The sequence below is a fragment of the Taudactylus pleione genome, unplaced genomic scaffold (genome assembly GCF_031769625.1).
Source record: "Taudactylus pleione unplaced genomic scaffold, aTauple2 ptg000619l, whole genome shotgun sequence".
Classification (NCBI taxonomy): Eukaryota; Metazoa; Chordata; class Amphibia; order Anura; family Myobatrachidae; genus Taudactylus; species Taudactylus pleione.
The window spans coordinates 4,913,236-4,933,617 of record NW_028285021.1 but is presented as its reverse complement, the minus strand read 5'-3'; the positions used below and the strand labels follow the sequence as shown (position 1 = coordinate 4,933,617).

The 20,382-nt window shown below is 41.5% G+C and overlaps 1 protein-coding gene across 2 annotated transcripts in view; it reads right to left on the bottom strand.

The window, feature by feature from the left end:
• Positions 1–1,089: 1,089 nt before the first annotated feature.
• Positions 1,090–20,382, bottom strand: part of MOB2 (MOB kinase activator 2) — a 60,467-nt gene continuing 41,174 nt past the window's right edge. For both annotated transcript variants that reach the window (XM_088454559.1, XM_088454558.1), the window contains exons 2-5: positions 10,628–10,788; positions 8,223–8,316; positions 7,716–7,840; positions 1,090–3,559 (exon numbers count right to left, since the gene is read on the bottom strand). In XM_088454559.1, the coding sequence (XP_088310685.1) occupies positions 3,267–3,559; positions 7,716–7,840; positions 8,223–8,316; positions 10,628–10,788 (673 nt within the window). In that variant the 3' untranslated portion in view covers positions 1,090–3,266. The remainder of the gene's footprint in view (positions 3,560–7,715; positions 7,841–8,222; positions 8,317–10,627; positions 10,789–20,382) is intronic.

Here is a 20,382-nt window from a genome sequence, read left to right as displayed (position 1 = left end):
TTCAGGGCGATTTGCCTTCACCTTGGACATTGCATGATTGCCGATACACACTTAAAAGATTTAATGAGCGACGGAACGATCACTGTTCCATCCTTCATTCAAATGTACAGCCTCACGTGCTATATGGTGTTATTGGCCTGCAGCACGGAAAATCACACAATATCGCATGCGACCGCGGGAACGCATAAATTGTGCATACTCACGGCACGATATGCCCCATTTGTTCTTACGATTTGGAAAAATCATGGCAATATCGTTCGGGTGTGTACCCACCATTAGGAATTTATTTACAAAGCTTTTGGTTGTAAAACCCGGCGTGATTGTGTTTATGCCAGATATTTTTACTAGCAAGAAATGGCTACTAAAAGCATTGCCCTTTTATATATAGAGCATAAACACTATCACAAGCTCCGGGTTTTACATCCCCATGCTTCGTAAATTAATTTCTAAATCTCTGCACATGCCTTTTTCCCATGTATTTAACAGGACTGATACTTTGTTATTAAAGTGTAAACAAAAACATTTAATCAAATAACGTGAATTCCAAGTTTATGCGTCTATAGAAAAAAAAAAAATGTTAGTACATTGTTAGTTATCAAAAGAACAATGAGGACAAAAATATAAATTTTCATATTGTTTCCAATGTAACTTTGTTATACAGGGGTGTTGGGAGTATTTGATTCCAGTAGCTACAAGGCTGTTGACATCCTATAGAAGAGTGGTACTCAAACTCGGTCCTCGGGACCCCACACAGGTAACGTTTTCCAGGTCACCCAGTAGGTGCATTCATTACTCACTGACACATTTTAAAATATCCACAGGTCGAGTTAATTATTTCACTTGTGATTCTGTGAGGAGAACTGGAAAACATGCACTTTTTGGGGTCCTGAGGACCAAGTTTGAGAACCTGTGCTACAGAATAAACCATTTGTCAGTTTTGCTTGCTATAAACACCAGAGGAAGTGCTATATGAATCTACCCATCTGTGCAGAGGAGTCCTGGTAAACTTTTTAATCGGCAGCAGTGCGGAAGCCATAATCGGAGCAATGTAAGGTAAGCACCACCACAAACCACAGGTTTAAGCCAAGGGAAGGAAGAGATTCATTATTTTATTTTGCTCTGAAATTAATAATAAATAATTCAGTAATAAACAGGTTTTCTTATACAGTATATATTAATGTCCAATACCAGGTTAATTTAGCAGTTTACTTTCTGTGCATAATAGCTCAGCCAATATGAGCACTAATGTATTTCTTGGGGGAATAACATTAAACCTCGTCCATTAAGAAACAGTGTGACAGGACAAGCATGTAACAACTGGTCAGAGGTAGAATACAGTAGCAGGTCAGTATTTTTAGATAAAATCTTTTAAAGTAGTAATAAAAAAAAACCTGATACAGTATAAGGGAACACAGCGGCCCAATGCTTCCATAATGATATACACACATAATATATATATATATATATATATATATATATATATATATATATAGTGGCATGTGAGACCCATGACTGGGCTGTGGATACACCCATTACAGTTCCCCAAAACTGGTAACGTATTAGAGGAAGAATGCTATACTTTCCTATGAATTGTATGCTGCTGCTACTACAAACACTTATTCCCATATATTAATGCATGATGTTCCACATTAACTGCTTGGTCAAGGTTCTTTTTAGTTTCTTTAAATCTCACTGAGCACAGGGGTGAATATTTATATATATATATATATATATATATATATATATATATATATATATAAAATGTATTATCCCTGTGTGCAAGCTGTTAGCAAAATTAGGAAGTCCTGTCTGCCACCACTTTGCTGTAATATTTTCCAGCCCTGTAGAAATCTGCCCATGTCCCTAATGATGTCACAACACTTGCTACTGCTCCATACCTACAAGCTCCTAGAGTGTGAGAAGCTTATCACATCTCAGTAAGACTGGACGAAAGCTCTTCAAAGATACAGATTACAGGGCTCTAGAAAGTGGGGAGCACTTCAAGCAGACTTAATGTGCTATTAGAGTCACTAAAGCAGACTTAATGTGCTATTAGTCACTACACTTGATGGATCAGCTTCGAAAATCTTTGTTTAATTTAATGGGTTCCCAGTCCTGCAGAGATACCATATTCCAATTTTAATTATGCTTATAGCAGATGCCCATGGTCCTGTATTTCATAAGGAATCTATTCTACTCTGTGTTAGCAGTCCATATTTTACTCCTAATACCTATATACCATCTTGCAAGTGGAGTGGGTCTCAGATGATTTGGGCTGTGGTGTGACATCAATAGGGAGTGGCCAATACAATAATGGCATCATATGGGCAAAGAGCAGCTAAACTAGAGCTGAACATAACTTGCAAATCTTTTTCATTGCTTTTACATATCGTATGCTAGCTACAACCCAACTTTATAATACTGTACATTTTGCCAGTATATAGAGTGTCAGAAGATGTCATATTATTACTGACGCAAGAAAGTTTGAGCGAATCAGTGTATTCACTAATGGCAAGGTCTGAAAAAGCCAACTGACTGACTCCATACACAATAGAGAAACCCAACCCACAGGCTGATAGAATCTGTTTTATTATTAATATTATTATCATTATTTAACAGATAAACTAAAAGAAGCCAACAGTATCTTTCCACCCCAATAAGGGGCGAGCACCCAAGCATTCCTCCTGAAGAGGGCGATGGGAAGGGCTGATGTCCTCGGCAGGTGGTGATATGGGAGACTGCAGGTAGCCTCTGCTATGCTCTGGCAGCCCATCCCACCTAAATCTCACCCCACTCAGGTGCTTCTAACATTCCTCCAAAGCCACGGCAAAATAAAATAGAAAATGCAAATATTTTCTCTTAATAGGATAATAGAATTAAGCCAGTAATGGCAGTGCCACCCATAAAAAGAAAGGGGGAAAAGACAAAAACAAAGAGAAGAGGGGTTGGGAAGAAACCCAAAAAAAAATAGGGAAAGAACAAAAGAGGAAAATAAAGGAAAAAAAGAAATCCTCAAGACACAAATAAAAATAAGGTGATACTCGGTGCAACGTCCTGCTAAAGATAAGAGCGAGGTCTGCTTCCCTTCAGGCTGGGGTAGTACAGGCATGGTCCTCCCCACCTCCAAAACTGGCAGCGTAGTTCCTATAACCTCATTTCCCCTGTGCTTTGAGCCGGAAAGTTAGCCGACTCTTTATAGGGGAGTCAGGGCACGCTGTGAGGGGCAGTGGAAGGAGAGGAAGCGGGATTTTGGGGGGAAGGGGGACTCATCTCTCCTTAACGTGGTTCTGTGCCCCTCCTGTAGCCCCTGCTGCTTCCCTGCTGTCCTCGGAGAAGAGCATCTCAGACAGGTCGTCCAGGATTGCAGTCTCCTTGGGGTCCAGTAGGCTAAACTCCCGTACAAAGAGCAGGAAGTGAATAAAGAGAGTGTTTAAGTGTCCGTGTAGCTCCATGGCGACAATCTCTTTGAAATGAGCTGAGTAAATATGAGCAATAACATGAAATAGGTATCTGCAGATCTTCTTAACCAAGGACTCGAAGGAGCTGGGGAATTCCCTGCCTGTGCAATGGAGAGAAAACAAGTTAATGTATGGTGTAATGCAGAACAAACCCCTAAACATACACACATAAATAAATATATATATATATATACACACACACATACATACATACATACATACACACATATATATATATATATATATATATATATATATATATACACACACACACACACACATATATATATACACACGCACACATAAATTCTATAATATTATACCATACAAATATATTCACAGTCCAGCAGCATAAATGTGAGATAGCCGTGTCAAGGATAAGAGTGACACTACTAAGCTGGTACAATGCAGAAGCAGCAAATGCTTTCCATTGTTTGCCACCATGCACACTCTCCCTATATGGCAATGGAGTCTATTTACTAAGCCTTGAATGGAGATAGTGTACAGAGATAAAATCCCAATCAATCAGCTCCTTTCATTTTTCAAAAACAGCCTGTGACATGGCAGGAGCTGATTGACTGGTACTTTACCTCCATCCAAGGCTTAGTAAATAAACCCCCCTTCAACCAAAGATGAAGCATCTGCATGTCTTGCCTGGTACATACCTGGATATCTACTATCTGGGTTCAGAGCACCTTTTTTTTCATCAACGTATCTCTCAAGCGTCTAAAAACTTTTGGCTGCCGAAATCAATCTATCAAGTTTCCTAGACAAGTGTACAGCCTTTGATTGGTTGACCACCTCGTCTAAATGTCTTTGGTTTAAAAGGCACCAGTGTACCATGGTTTTAAGTCCTACAGGCCAATCGGTTTTCATTACAGGTTCTACTACTAATGCACCTCACCTAAATATGCCTCCATAATGGACCATATAGAACTCTCCACAATCTATACACAACTGTGTAATGGCCCACTCAGACCTGCCAATAACCAGATCTCATCACCGTCCCTTACCATCTTCAGGTCCTGCTCTCCTGCTGCATCCATACATTTGAAAGTACAACTTGCTCTATTGATCTACCCTTGAAACCAAAGGAATGTATTCACAGAGACCTGCAGATGTTATGAGAGCCCTGGACCTAGTTCCTCAGAATCAAACGATACCCACATACCTCATCCTAATCCTCTGTGATAACACTGGTACAAGCCCCATAGGAACCTACCAGCCAGAGTCTACACAAGGTCAATGGTGCCACGTCCTTAGCATCTTTTTACCATCCAGACCAGTCTGTTTATAACCACGGCTGAACTTTCTAACCTAATTCAGCCACCCACCAGTCACTGGGGGTTGTACGGCTCCATAAAAAGTTATAGACAATCTACTGGCTTCTTTTTTTGTCATTGGATAGTTACAGCAGCACAGATTGGAGCCAGCAGTCGCATTCCTGATTCCCAGCCTACCTCTCTAAGTCCGTACCTTTACTCTCCCTTATTGTCTGCGCCCAACCTGGCTCACACGTGAGATGTCAGTTTAACGTCTTAATGTTACATGTTGTTAGTCTGTCATATGCGTAATGGATCAGAAGTGCCCGCCTCCTACACAATGTGCCCGCTGCCCTCTCTGCATACTGACCTATCAATCCAACAATTAGATTGAGCTTATTTACTGGTAAACTCACAGGCCGGCAATGTATGATGTCACGCCTCACTGGTTACCATTGTTTTGTGAATTGTCATTAGTATTTGAGTTAAGTCCACGTTGGTAACTCTACAGTTCAGTAGGTTATACAATCTGTACGTATAATAAATACATTTATAACAGATATCTGTGTTTGATTGTCCTTATCATTTACAGAATAGACAAATACAAAAGCAACAAGCAGGTTAGTGTGAAGATTTACCCCACGACCTCTGCGATTGGCCAGAGATACGAATGACCCCTGAAAATGATGAGAAGAGTAGAGAAGCTATGCTGCACATCATTTTCAGGGGTCATTGGTATCTCTGGCCAATCGCAGAGTCCGAGCTTTCTGTGAATGCAGTTACCGGGGTCTGTTCAGTATTGTTTTCAGAGCTTTTTCTATGCTACACAGTAAAATGTATTTTGTTCTCTATGATGAATGCAAATGTCTCTAGTTAGTCCATCTTCTGGAATGAACGGTCATTATGGTTTATTTTCTATGTTTAGGCCCATCCGCATGTTATATTTCTCGCTATCTGCTAAATGATTTATTTCCATGATTATAATTGTGTTAGGGTTTAAATTCTGGTAACTCGGAATGCTCCTGGGCATAATATAGTTATAGTTGGGACTCTTGTTACCGCTGCTCTATTGGTGCCTGTTCTTTTGATTATGGAGAGATAGCGAAGTGCAATCATTTCTGCATAACAAAGTGCCAACAAGACAAAGGAAACCCCAGGTGGGGAATTGTGAATTGCAGGAGGAACAGAATTGACAATTTCTCTGCACTAAAGTGAACAGAAATATTTTGCGTTTAAGCTGTGAGTAATCCATCAGTGTCCCCAAGGAATGAAATCTGCATCACAGCTATGGAGATTCATGCAACAGGCAGCATGGAAAGACCTAAGACGACAAGACTCGGAAAAGCAGAAAGGATGAGTAAGACGCAGAGACTGTGGATAACCACAGAGGTGCACGGGAAATTGTGTGATGTTGGAGGACTGGAAATCTCCCAGGTGTGCGGCAGTGCATGTAATAGAAAATGTAATTGCCCCCAAAGTTTTCAAAGGAGCAGGACCTGTGTTATGCAGCAAATGGGAAAGATTCCATCCAGAATAAAACAGTATACAATTCCGCAAGCTCATTCTAGTCCTTTGCTATTTGGAGTTTTGGGAGTACTTTTGAGTTTAACACTATTCCCCTAGCTCAATTGTCAACTCCCACCCAGTAAGATCTAGAACGCTTCATGCAACATCTCCACGCTTTGTCCAAATTATCTGTTCCCCGCTGACCTTTGTTTCTGTAAAGGCACCAGAACTAGTTACGTGGCCGATACATGGAGGACCACTGAGCATTTGGGAATGTACATCCTTCAGTTATATTTCTGGCTGGTCCATTGCACACACAGGTTGAGTCTCCCATATCCAAATATTCCAAAATAAGGAATATTCCGAAATACGGAATTATTTTGGCATGACTGAGATAATGAAACCTTTGATTTTTGATGGTTCAATGTACACAAACTTTGTCTAAGGCACAAATTATTTAAAAAAATTGTATAAAATTACCTTCAGGAAGTGTGTAAAAGGTGTATATGAAACATAAATAAATTTCATGTATGTACACAAACTTTGCTTGAGCCACAACATTATTGAAAATATTGTATAAAATGAGCTGCAGGCTGTGTGTATAAGGTGTACATAACACATAAATGCATTCTGTGCTTAGATTTGGGTCCCATTCCCAAGATATTTCATTATGATATGCAAATATTCCAAAATACGGAATATTCCGTTATCCAAAATACCCCTGGTCCCAAGCATTTTGGATAATGGAGACTCAACCTGTATAAGCACTTTTGTTTCATTTCCTGCATCTCATTGTAAGCTAATACTACCGGGGAGCACTCACCTCCTATTTTACTGATTCTACCGTCTTGTCATTGTGTTCTCAAATTCCAATCCCTGATTGTGTAGCACAGCAGAATGCTTGTATTTTTAACATAACAATTTAGAATAATTATAATATGCGGATGGGAAAAAATACATAGTACTTTAGTGGTCCTCTAAGTAATTTGTAAGCAAATTACCACAAAACACCTTGCAATATACCATTACATAACGTAAAACGGTTTCCCTATATTAAAAGAACTTCAGCTTGCTGACTAGTATATGCCCTTCTATTTATTTTACTGAATGCTTTAAGTCTTTTTCTCCAGGTTCTGATTTCTAGCAGCACAATCACCAAAAGCATACAGTAAGTACAAAAGAAAAAATGTCCCGGATTCGCTCAATTAATCCCAAGGAGAGTCTGTGCAAGACACCAACCGCCAGTCCCTACTAATCTGATGATGGGTAGAAACTGCTGTGTCCAGATGTGGAACATTGGTAGAGACTTTTCCACCAACTGACAGCTGTAATTGTGCATAAAGATGCTTTTACAGACTAATTAAACTAAAGGGGTGAGAAAGTTTTATAGCCAGCCTAGAAAATAAGCAGGATCTGGTGACTCCTTTATTTATTCTCCAGCACACTCCACACCTCACAACCCAAAATGCAATCCCCCGAACTCACTCACCGTATTTAGTGGGGAAGACATCCTCGTCTGTCACCAGTTTTTGTACAGAACTCATGACACAGTCAATGTACTGAGGGGCCGTACATTTTATTTTCTTCCCCCGTTCGTCATACCAGTAGTACTGTCTGTAGCAGAAGATAGCAGTGTGCAAATCAGTATGACGGCAGCAAATTGGTATAACTTACACCACCAACAAGCAATGAACCATAGTAGTATATTGTATAATAATGCAATACAAATAAATATGTCTATAGGAAATTAGGGAACAGCACAGGGAACCTGACCATCAAAACAAAGAGCAGGACAAAGCAACGCAAACAGGTGAACCTAACCCAACATATGAGTTACAGTCCTCCTATACCTGGGCAACCTGTAACTAGTGGCTGGTGAAGCAATGCAGGATTTCACCAATGACCAAGTATAACTACAGCCTGTGATAGACAGCTGGGAGGGCCCTAACTGAGGGTTACAGCAGCAGGTTCAGAAGGACAGCCACCCCCCACTTACGTGTTGCAGGCAGCCATGGTCTGGCACGTCTCCCCTGTGCAGAACTCTGAGATGGTGCTGTACTGAAGGTTAATGTGGTTGAAGAAAGTGGTAACTGAATGTGAGAGACAAATAAAACAAAATTTAATACAAACAAAATGAACTACTATCTTCACTGTTTGTTTTTCACAAAGGACAACAGGCGTTACATGGCATTTATCAGAATTCCTAGTATAACTTTGTCTGTACTTAATGGTTATGTAATCGAGGGTTTTTAAATTTGTAAGTAAAAAGCGGTTTTTGTTTTCAGGATTTCCCAAATTCTTCATCTATTGTAGATATGTGGTTTACCGGTTGTTGTGGGTGAATCAATTCTTCGCGATGTGCCTGCCGGACATGGCTGCGAATGGCCAGTTATACACATATAGACCATTTATGCTCGTGACGTCATCACAGGTTTTCAAACACCTCTATGGCGTGGGAGGGAAAACTTCCTTTGCTTGCGGATGCGACGTGCTGTTCTGGAACAGTACATCACATTAATGGAATTCCCCCTAAAGCCCTGGCATGCTAGGTCAGTCAGAGGTCACCAGGTCCCACTGTGACTTGTAGTTCCACAAATATAGATTCTTAAATGGCCTAAATCCTGATCTATAGCAGCTGTCATGCAGTAGGTAATAGTTGTGGCTATTAAATAACGACTCTGATGCTGTAATTTATGTTTAATTATATTAAGTACATTTAAACTTCGTTCCCCTTCTTTGTACTCCCCTTCTGCATCCACACGTCTGCATTCTTATTTTCCGTTGGTCAAAGCCGTGTTGCAGCTCATTACCTGTCAGCTGTCTCAACAGCTCCGTCATTTTCTTCTTTACCTCAGTAACTGATGCAAAACAGGATCCCTTGTGTACAGATTTGACTTTAGGGAGAAGAAAGAAGTCACACGGTGCCAGGTCTGGCGAGTATGGAGGGTGTTCTAGCACTGCAATCTGTTTCTCAGCCAAAAACTGCTTCACAGAGAGAGCTGTGTGGGCTGGTGAGTTGTCCTGATGGAGCATGAAACCATTTTCCACAACTCTAGCCTCTTTCTTCTGATTCTTTCCCGCAAAGTTGCTAGAACATTTTAGTAGTAGTGTTGATTGCGCCTTCTGGTACCCAGACTTTCAAAAGAACATCCTTGATATCAAAGAAAACAATTACCATGGACTTGAATTTAGATTTGCTTTCTTCATTCTTGGTGATGATGGCGTTTTCCTGTGCATGGACTGGGAAGTCCATGTATCATCGCAGGTAATAACTTTGTATAAAAATGTGAATATGCTTGAATTTGTTCCAAAATGTCTGTACAAATTCGCTTTTGAGTTTCTTTATGCTCAGCAGTGAGAAACCTGGGGACCATCTTAGCACAAACTTTTGTCATGTTAAAATAATAGGCGGTATTCATGTGTTTCGCCCCTTTACGCACCCGACAGGAGTTATTCAATTGTTGCTCCTGACGGCCGCGATCAGCTGCCAGCGCACCATTTCAGCTCGCAGCCCCAGAGGGGTGCGAGCTGAAATGGGCGAAAAGTGACCTGTTTGGGCGCCCAAACAGCACTTTTCACGATTGTGCCCAGCACTTTGGTCGGGGGTAGCTGTTTTACGCAGCTAAAGCCAACCACTTTGGGCGCGATCAGCGCGAAAAACAGCACCAGTTGAATACCGTGGAAAACTTGTCTTACAGGTACTTTATCAATATTTACCATTCCTATTATCATTCTGATTGCGAGTCGACGGTCAATTCGAACAATTTTTGTACGTTTTTTCCACATTTCCATTTATTTTTGATGTGCAAGGCCTTCGTTCATCATCTTCGACATCCTCACGACCGTCACTAAATCTTTTGTGCCACCCAAACACAAGTGCCATACAATCTGCCCCATAAATCTCAGTTAGCATACGGAAAGATTCGGTGGGTGTTTTGTTCAATTTAACAATATATTTGAAGTGAACACATTGCTCTACTTTTCAATTAAACATTTTTACGGCACACGAGAAAAACACAACTTCTTCCAACGCTGTGTGACAGCAAGCTATCTGTGCGAGACGGGTGATACTTGCAAATCCGTTTTGGTATAATCCAAAGTCAATGTTCCCCCACTCACACAGGATGATTTATTTTTTATAAGCACAGTCTCATTATTTAACAGCCACACCTCGTAATATATGTTAAAATAGAGATGTCATTTAGTCCCAACATCTAACTGCAGGAGGCTTTTACCTAGAAATGCTTTGATTTTCCACAGAGCTGAAGTAAAGGTTTTATCAATGGAAACAAAAGAATCTCCCTAGCGGCCCATTCCTCCTACTGTTATGTTTGCATATATGTATAGATGCATGCACATACAAACTGACACAGACACATAAGCCAGTGCTTAGAAACCTACTGTTGCTGGCCAGCCACTCGTTGAGGTCAATTTCCAGAGGTAATGTCACTAGCTGCTTGAATTCAAAGTCTGTGACACGGACTCGGGTATATTCAGGTTCCAGGTACAGCTTCTTCTCCTCAGAAACCACTTTTTTACCATTTGGCTTAGTCTTTGATTTTCTGCAGACATGACAGACAGGTTAAGAGTGTGTTTCTTGCTTTAAAGCAGGTGTCTCCCAATCTCGATCCACATGGAACGCTAACAGTTCAGCTTTTAACGATAACCATACTGGAGTACAGGTGACAATTAGTACTTCAGTTATTTTGATTTAACCATTTGTGCTCAAGACTGGATATCCTTAAAACCTGGACTGTTAGTATACCTTGGAGGACCTAACTTAGGAAACACGGCTTTAAAAAGATATTAGGATTTTTCTGTCACCCAATTTTTTAGATCTTATTTATTAAAATGAAAAATAAAGTGCATTAAAGAGACATTTTCATTTTGAATAAAAACGGGGGGAAGGTTAGGTTTAGGGTGCGGAGATGGTTAGGGGTAGGATTAGGATACTTACCGACAGGTGTCGGTATCCTAACCCTGTCGGGATGCCAGTGTTGGTATTTTAATCGCCGGGAACCCAAGCACCGACATCCGTACCCAACCCATTGCTGGAGATCGCATGCAGAACACTTGGCAATTGTTTAGCGTGTGAATAACAATGTCACGGAGTAAGGCACAGTGGGCTACAACATATGACATAGAATGTACAGTCTATGTAACCATAATGTTCCATGGAAAGATTATAGACTTCCCAGAAACAAGCTGGCTGGAGACCTGCGTCATCCTGAAATAGTGTAATGTTCAGGACATCAGCCAAGCTGCACACTGGGCTGAGTTATGCAGGTACAAGGCACTCTACGTGTACTAGATTGCACACAGGCAGAGCATGTGGTTCTAGAGATCCTTAAACCTGAGACTTATGAGGTTGCCTGGGCTTGCCAACTTTTCATTCTGCTCTGTGCAAATAAACAATGAATCAGAAATATCTTCACCACTCCAGTACTGGTACTGATAAGGTTAAATGACTGGAACCTTTGCCAGTTTGTCTTCCCCATGCTCTCCTTCTCACAGAGAACTCTTTGCCTTAAAAGGATTCCTAGAGCCGCCACAGACTCCCGGAGACAAGGGGAGGGTGAGGAGACGGGGGCAGTGCCCAGGCATGTTACACATACCATAACCAGAGCAAAACACACACAGGAAACAGACGGGCATGGCCTGACTACACAGACAAACATAGGTGGGGAGCACTGACTGGCACGGAGGCTGTCACATCACTTGTAACTCATCACTGTGGTGCAAAGTGGGCAGATGAAAGAAAGGCTTAGGTGCCAACACAGGAAGGAAGCAGCAATCCCAGAGTTCCTTCAGCAGATATAGATACAGAGAGCCTTCCAACAGATACAGGGACACAGGCGCTAGACATGCTCACACAAATGGTTTATAATATGAGGCGCACCAGGTGGTTACAGGAGCGGACTCCAGAACTCCTGCAAACACTGTCTGTACTGGTGGAGGCAGCCATTTTGTGGTAGGTACCAACGCTCATGAGAATGCAGCCTGTGGCTCCAGAAGGTATATGATATACACAGGCCCTAGTGGATGTATAGGCTGCACTCTCATAATGGATTTTTGTCCCTAGTGAAGTTAAATTATCAACCGTCTTGCAGGTGGATTTCTCCCATCTTCCTCTATATCAACACAACTAAAAACACCATGGCCTGATGGGGGCTCACTAATTACATACACAAGGGCCACACATTCACTTTACAGAGAAGCATCAGGTCACATTACCAAATCAAAGCACTAAGGGAGGTGCTTTATGTCCCTTTCTCATGTTATCGCTTTGTATTATATAAGGTAGTTATACATGTAGAGTAAAGCTGGCCACACACTAGACCAACTTACATCCAACCAGCCAACTTGATTGGTTGGAATGAAAATCTGGTAATATATGGGAGTTAAGGTGCGTACACACTGGGCGATAAAGTGGACGACTGAACGATAACGATATCGCTATCGTTCAGTCGTCCACTTTATCGTCCATTTTTAAGCCCAAAAAGATGAACGATGACCACGACGCACGTTCCCGCGGGTCGTTCGTCATCATCGTTCATCGGGCTCACATGCAGGCCAACCTGACGATCTCGTCAGGTTGCTGCATGTCAGGGAATGGGGGAGAGAGCCCGGCACTGAACGATATCGTTAAGCGGCTGTGCTCAATGTCATGAACGACATTGAGCACAGCCTGCCGGGGACACACTAGACGATATCGCTCAGGGAGCATATCGTCTAGTGTGTATGCACCTTAACTGATGATCAGCAATTTGCTCCTAAATGCCAGAAGAGAGATGAAAATGGCCGTCAGACAAGTTTGTTAAATGTTTGATCTAAACAATTTGTTCAAACAACAGTTTTTGTCCATTCTCCGGCTTTGGGAGCAAATTGCTGATTGTCATTTGCTTTCATACCTTATCAGATTTTCATTCCAACCAATCAACTAGTTGGATGGTTGGACAGAAAATCTTTACGTGTGTAACCAGCTTAACCTGACCTGACCCAGGTGTAATGTATTAGCCAAGGGGAGTGAACACTTATTAAATGATGTTTCAGATAATTATTTGTATGGTTCATTAATAGATGGGGGGGATTAAATTAACGACATTGTGCAAAATATAATCTTATATCACATCAAGTTAATAAGAATACATCATTAAGTAATCTGCAATATAGTTTAGAACTAATTAGCCACGTGGTTCTACTAGCACCTTGCTTGTTAATATGTAAGCATGCAGAAGAACCTGGCTTGAGTTTGCTCACAGCTCAGACATACGTGTATAAATACAACAAGGGTTTCCTCCACAACAACCGGTATATGCACAGTCAGAATCGGAATCTTGCGCTACATTGAATATACCCCAGAGACTGTGGGAAGGCTCTGTGCTCATTGTGTAACTTGGGGATAACCAGAAAGGAACTGTGGAGGGCAATGACTGGCCAGGGGGGCAGTATGAGACCGACTGTTGCCCACTGCTAAGTCACACATTTGTGCAAATGAAATCTGGGGATAGAAAATAACATGGACAGGGGTGAGAGACACCTAAACTACTGAACATAACCAATCACAGAACTACAATAATGATTCTCTTAGTATTACACAAGCCCACAAGTCTGCTTCCTGGTTTATCGTCACTTGTGCAATAGGTGCAAATACACGAGAGCAAGTAGCAATGCTTGAAGGAAATAAAAAAGTTTAAAGCGCATATATTTATTATGGTTACCCCTTGTGCAGCTTTAGCAGCATGAATACAGATATCTGCCCCCCAGGCCATAATACCAAAGCGATCTCCTTGAGTAAAAGCTGGGACAGGTGATGACGGAAGCTTCTCAACACCATGGAAAATACTGGGCTTATGATCTCATGAGCATTGTGAAATTCCCAGATGAAGCGGATGCATCGCCAAAAAGCATCTAAAGAGTACAGTGCCACCTAGTGGCCAAACAAGCAATAACCTCTGAACACAGCATCTCCCATACATCAGAATGGTACTATAATAAAAGATCTACTCACATGCTCAATACAAAGTATTCTACTATGAGGGAATACTAATGATGGCTATCTTTTCCAATATATCCGATTACAGACCACAGATATGCGGCAGGAGCATCACTGCTCTTGGTGAGAACCACAAAGGACGGAAGATGACTAAACACTGATGAAACATGGGATCATGACACCGCAGCCCCACCCCTATCAATCTTTCTGACAATATAGTTAACACCCCATATGTTATTAAAGTCCCAACTTCACAGCTTCTTCGTCATTGGCCTGATACCTGCAGTCACAAATAATAATCCACCATTGATCTCTCGCATTTACTTCCCTCACATAAATATGTTGACTTTTGGTTATCGGTCAGCTGTTTACTGCTGACACCAAACATGTAACGGTGCTGATCTAGATCACAGTCACTTCCATGCACAGTTATAGCCTCTATATAAAAGGATTGCGTAAGTCATTTGAATTCTTGTTTCTAACTAGCAACAAAGATTTTGTTATTGCCAGATGTGACACTGTACTAAAGCCCCAGGCCAGTAAGCATTGATGTCATTACAGAGTACTGGTAATATTGTTGTGCTGCTGTATGGGATGCAATTCTGCTATAGTTATAGGTTATAAATAACAAGTTCTGTGGAATGGGGTGTGTTGGGTACCTCTTTTGTGTGGAGTGTTCTCTGGCTCCTACAGCCCTGCCATAACCAAAACTATTCATATACCAGCTACAATATATTGTACATAAAACCATATGAATAATGTACTCAGACTGTAAAATAGAAGACTACAATTAGCACATTAATGGACAGGCAGCAGGAGTCTGAAGAGACTGTTGTATTACTGTAGGAGGCATTATGTATGCCATATTATACACAAACTTATGTTTACTTGTATTATTCTGGTAAGTTTTGTCCTCACAATCATTCCACATTCCTCCATAGTAGATGTTCATAATCTACAGAAGTGACATCACCACCCACCAAATATATGGCAACAAATTATACAATTGCTGGTGTATTACATGGTCTCTGTACCTGTCCTGTAATTATCACTATATATGGCCTGTGTACCTGTTCTGTCCTAATCACTGCTCTATTATATGACCGGTGTACCTGTTCTGTCCTAATCACTGCTCTAATTATATGGCCTCTGAACCTGTCCTGTCCTAATCACTGCCCTATTATATGGCCTCTGTACCTGTCCTGTCCTAATCACTGCTCTATTATATGGCATGTGTACCTGTTCTGTCCTAATCACTGCTCTAATTATATGGCCTCTGAACCTGTCCTGTCCTAATCACTGCCCTATTATATGGCCTCTGTACCTGTCCTGTCCTAATCACTGCTCTATTATATGACCTGTGTACCTATTCTGTGTCCTAATCACTGCTCTATTATATGACCTGTGTACCTATTCTGTCCTAATCACTGCTCTAATTATATGGCCTCTGAACCTGTCCTGTCCTAATCACTGCTCTATTACATGACCTGTGTACCTATTCTGTGTCCTAATCACTGCTCTATTATATGACCTGTGTACCTATTCTGTGTCCTAATCACTGCCCTATTATATGGTCTCTGTACCTGTCCTGTCCTAATCACTTCTCTAATTATATGGTCTCTGTACCTGTCCTGTCCTAATCACTGCTCTATTATATGGCCTCTGTACCTGTCCTGTCCTAACCGCTGCTCTATTATATGGCCTCTGTACCTGTCCTGCTCTATTATATGGCCTCTGTACCTGTCCTGTCCTAACCGCTGCTCTATTATATGGCCTCTGTACCTGTCCTGCTCTATTATATGGCCTCTGTACCTGTCCTGTCCTAATCACTTCTCTAATTATATGGTCTCTGTACCTGTCCTGTCCTAATCACTGCTCTATTATATGGCCTCTGTACCTGTCCTGTCCTAACCGCTGCTCTATTATATGGCCTCTGTACCTGTCCTGCTCTATTATATGGCCTCTGTACCTGTCCTGCTCTATTATATGTCCTGTGTACCTGTTCTGTCCTAATCACTGCTCTATTATATGGCCTCTGTACCTGTCCTGTCCTAATCACTGCTCTATTATATGGCCTCTGTACCTGTCCTGATCACTGCCCTATGGCCTCTGTACCTGTCCTGTCCTAATCACTGCTCTATTATATGGCCTGTGTACCTGTTCTGTCCTAATCACTGCTCTATTATATGTCCTCTGTACCTGTTCTGTCCTAATCACTGCTCTATTATATGGCCTCTGTACCTGTCCTGTCCTAATCACTGCTCTATTATATGGCCTCTGTACCTGTCCTGTCCTAATCACTGCTCTATTATATGGCCTCTGTACCTGTCCTGTTCTAATCACTGCTCTATTATATGGCCTCTGTACCTGTCCTGTCCTAATCACTGCTCTATTATATGGCCTCTGTACCTGTCCTGATCACTGCCCTATGGCCTCTGTATCTGTCCTGTCCTAATCACTGCTCTAATTATATGGTCTCTGTACCTGTCCTGTCCTAATCACTGCTCTATTATATGGCCTGTGTACCTGTTCTGTCCTAATCACTGCTCTATTATATGACCTGTGTACCTATTGTGTCCTAATCACTGCTCTATTATATGGCCTGTGTACCTGTCCTGTCCTAATCACTGCTCTATTATATGGCCTGTGTACCTGTCCTGTCCTAATCACTGCCCTATGGCCAGAACCCCCCCTTTTTTCTCCCTTCATGCACAACTCACACCCCTATAATCAAAAGTATATACCATCCTTCCAGGCTGGACCCACATACATACACAGTTACAATATAGTAGGTTATTGATTAGGTTAATTTTAAGACTATGCACATCCAACACAACACACCATTAGCACCCCATACCATACATTCTAAAATATCCAGCACACGCATACCAATATATATACATGTACACACACATATACACACACATACACTCTTTAGACATATACATATACCGCCCATCAGATACTGTACTACACACACCATCTTGCAATACACATAATGGCATAGAGCATAATAGAATATCCACCTAGCCCATCGGCATTTAGGGTTCATTCTAGCAACCTGCACCTCTCAATCTGTGCAGTTCCTCTTTTTCTGCTTGGGGTGTGGCTCTCTGCTCTGGTGCTTCTAGCACACTCTGGTGTGTATCTCAGCAGTTTGTTGCATCAGCTGAATGTGCAAGAAGCACCACAGCAGGATGCAACACACTGGGCAGGAAAGTGGAACTGCACGGGATGTGAGAGGTGCAGGGTGCTAGAATGAACAGTATTACCACAATGTATACACCCACACTGATAATACCACACCTCCAAACAACATTCAGCAATATCACAGATGTTAATATCAATACATAACACATCACATACACTTCCCATAAAAATATACTTCTACCTAGAAACCACATTCAGCAGTATTACATATCTTCATATTAGTATTGGTTTATAACACACATCTCCCATATACAGATACTATTATCATCCTCTCAGCATTTAACCACATAACTACAAACACATATAGGGTTATTCAATTAGGCTGCGAAAAGTCGGAATCGGCGATAATTTATTGCCGATGGCGTCATTTAAACCCATTTCAATTATCCCCGTATTCAATTTCAAAGGCTTTTCGCAGGTTCGAAAAGTCTTTGAAAGATAACGGGGATAACTTTTCACCATGTTTTATATGGTGAAAAAAGTGCAGAGTTGGGGGTTAGGGGTGCAGGCGTTAAAATACTAGCCTGCGTCCCTGGGAATAGCCCCTAAAAACGAACTGTGTCAAAAAGAAGTAAAAAAATAATAATAATAATAGGGACACCCCCAAAAAATTAGTTTTGGGGTAAAAAAAGAAAAAATGGGGAACAGTGTGTAAAAATAGGGCAATAGGTTCAGGGGTGTTCTGTAAGTAAGCAGCGAGTGTTTTCTAGAATAGGCTAATAGCGGCAGGTGCATTTTTGCAGAATTTTAAAAAAATCAGTTTAGGGACTTAAAAATATACTAGTACCCATTTTTATGTACCCCACATTTGATGGGACCACTTTTAAAAATGAAAAAAAAGCTAAGTGCTCTTCTGCATCACTTCTTCAATGTCGGGGAAAAAACACCTGCCGCGGCTATTTAAAAATGCAGAACACATTCTGCAGGGCTAAACAGGGGTACCCACAGTGATCCCCCATGTTTGGACATCATTAGGAGTTGTCCCCGTGATGAATTCCCGAAAATACCTTTCCGCAGGCTCCTGTTTTCGCCGGCTACAAATTGATCGCTGCTCTATTACATGGCCTCTGCACCTATACCTGTCCTGATCGCTGCTCTATTACATCGCCTCTGCACCTATACCTGTCCTGATCGCTGCTCTATCACATGGCCTCTGCACCTATACCTGCTCTGATCGCTGCTCTATTACATGGCCTCTGCATCTATACCTGCCCTGATCGCTGCTCTATTACATGGCCTCTGCACCTATACCTGCCCTGATCGCTGCTCTATTACATAGCCTCTGCACCTATACCTGCCCTAATCGCTGCTCTATTACATCGCCTCTGTACCTAACCTTTTTTCTGCCAAGGGCCTTTTTGATATCTATAACATTATTTGCGGGCCTTGTCTAGGCCATGCCCCCTTTGCGTGATGTCACATGGGGGCCGGACCACAATCGCTGGTGATTACAGCAATGCCTGGAGCATCCCGAGGATGTTCGGGGAGCTGTAAGGGCAGTGGTGTGACCATCTGCAGCGTCCTAAGGATGCTCCAGGTGGCACTGCTGCATAGATTCTGGCTGCAGTGTGCCATTCTAGGCACCCTACTAGCCAAATGAGGCTAGCAGAAAAAAGCTCTGAGGGCCAGACCAAGTGATACAGAGGGCCTTATAAGGCCCCCGGCAGGAGGTTCCCCATCCCTGCCCTATGGTGACAACAGTATTTCTAAGCCTGAGAATTCCTGCTGCCTAACATCAAACACATTGTGCTGCCCACGTTACAAGTTGGCATTGCAGTTATGAATGGAATGATCCAGGCCAGATGAGGACAGTTCACCTTAGGTGGAGAGTATGCAGCTGTGAACTCAGGGACTTCAACCAATTACTACTAATATTTATATATTAGCTCTTATAACGGTGTATAGTATATATTTCCCCTGTACACTGGACGGTATGGCAGCTCCCACTTAATGAAAAGTGGAAAAATACAGAGACTAATGTTTTTCAGCAAGTACACGCACCATGAACAAGGTATATATTTCAATTGTGTAAAATGATATCCATGTGCTATTTACTTTTCTTTGGGTGGTCACAGCTGATACAATAAAGTTCTTGCACAATTGCTGTTCGGGACCATAGAAATGTATGCATTTTTTCCCTACATACTATGGGGAAATTTAAAAAACGTCAGATTTTCAAAGCAGTCAATGATCAGCAGCTTTGACCTGACAGCAATAGTAATTAATGCTGAATCAGGCTTCCATACCATTAGTATTGCAGTATGAAAAGCTTAGGTCAAAGCCGCCAGTCATCGGTGGCTTTGAAAATCTGATGTTTAGTAAATTTGATTGATAAAACAGGTATCACTGCGCTGAGTTCTTTAACTAAGTGCAGGGATACCGGTTTTATCACTCTGTGTTCAAATATAAGCCCTCACCCGGCTTAGTTCACTTGCGGCAGAGTTCTTTTTGATTTTTCTTAGTTTCCAATATTTTTGAGTAATTATTCCTAGATACCAGCGCTGGGATTAACGGATTTATTCCATATATTGTGTTTAGTAAATCTGCCTTTATGTGGGGAACATTACATAGCACATATACACAGATAATGGACACCAACATTTGCTTGTTATAATAACAACAACAACAGCAACAGCAGTGGTAATATTTTTCTACCAATATGATTTAAAGCACTTTGCATTGCTTACACCAACTTGTTCCCATGGACCAAGTTTCAGCAACGTACCAGACGTGCTCATTAAACCAAATCTCAACTCTTCATTATAATTGTGAGAATATGAAATGGGTCATTGGTGATCGTGTGCGATTCTGTATATACAGCAGCAACACTTTACTTCAAAAGGAAATAGATGCTCCTGAGTGCACCCACTTACAAAAGCTGTCATTTATAGCATAGATTTATGAATATTAAAAGGGAAAAAAAAACACTATCAATATATTCGGTTAGATT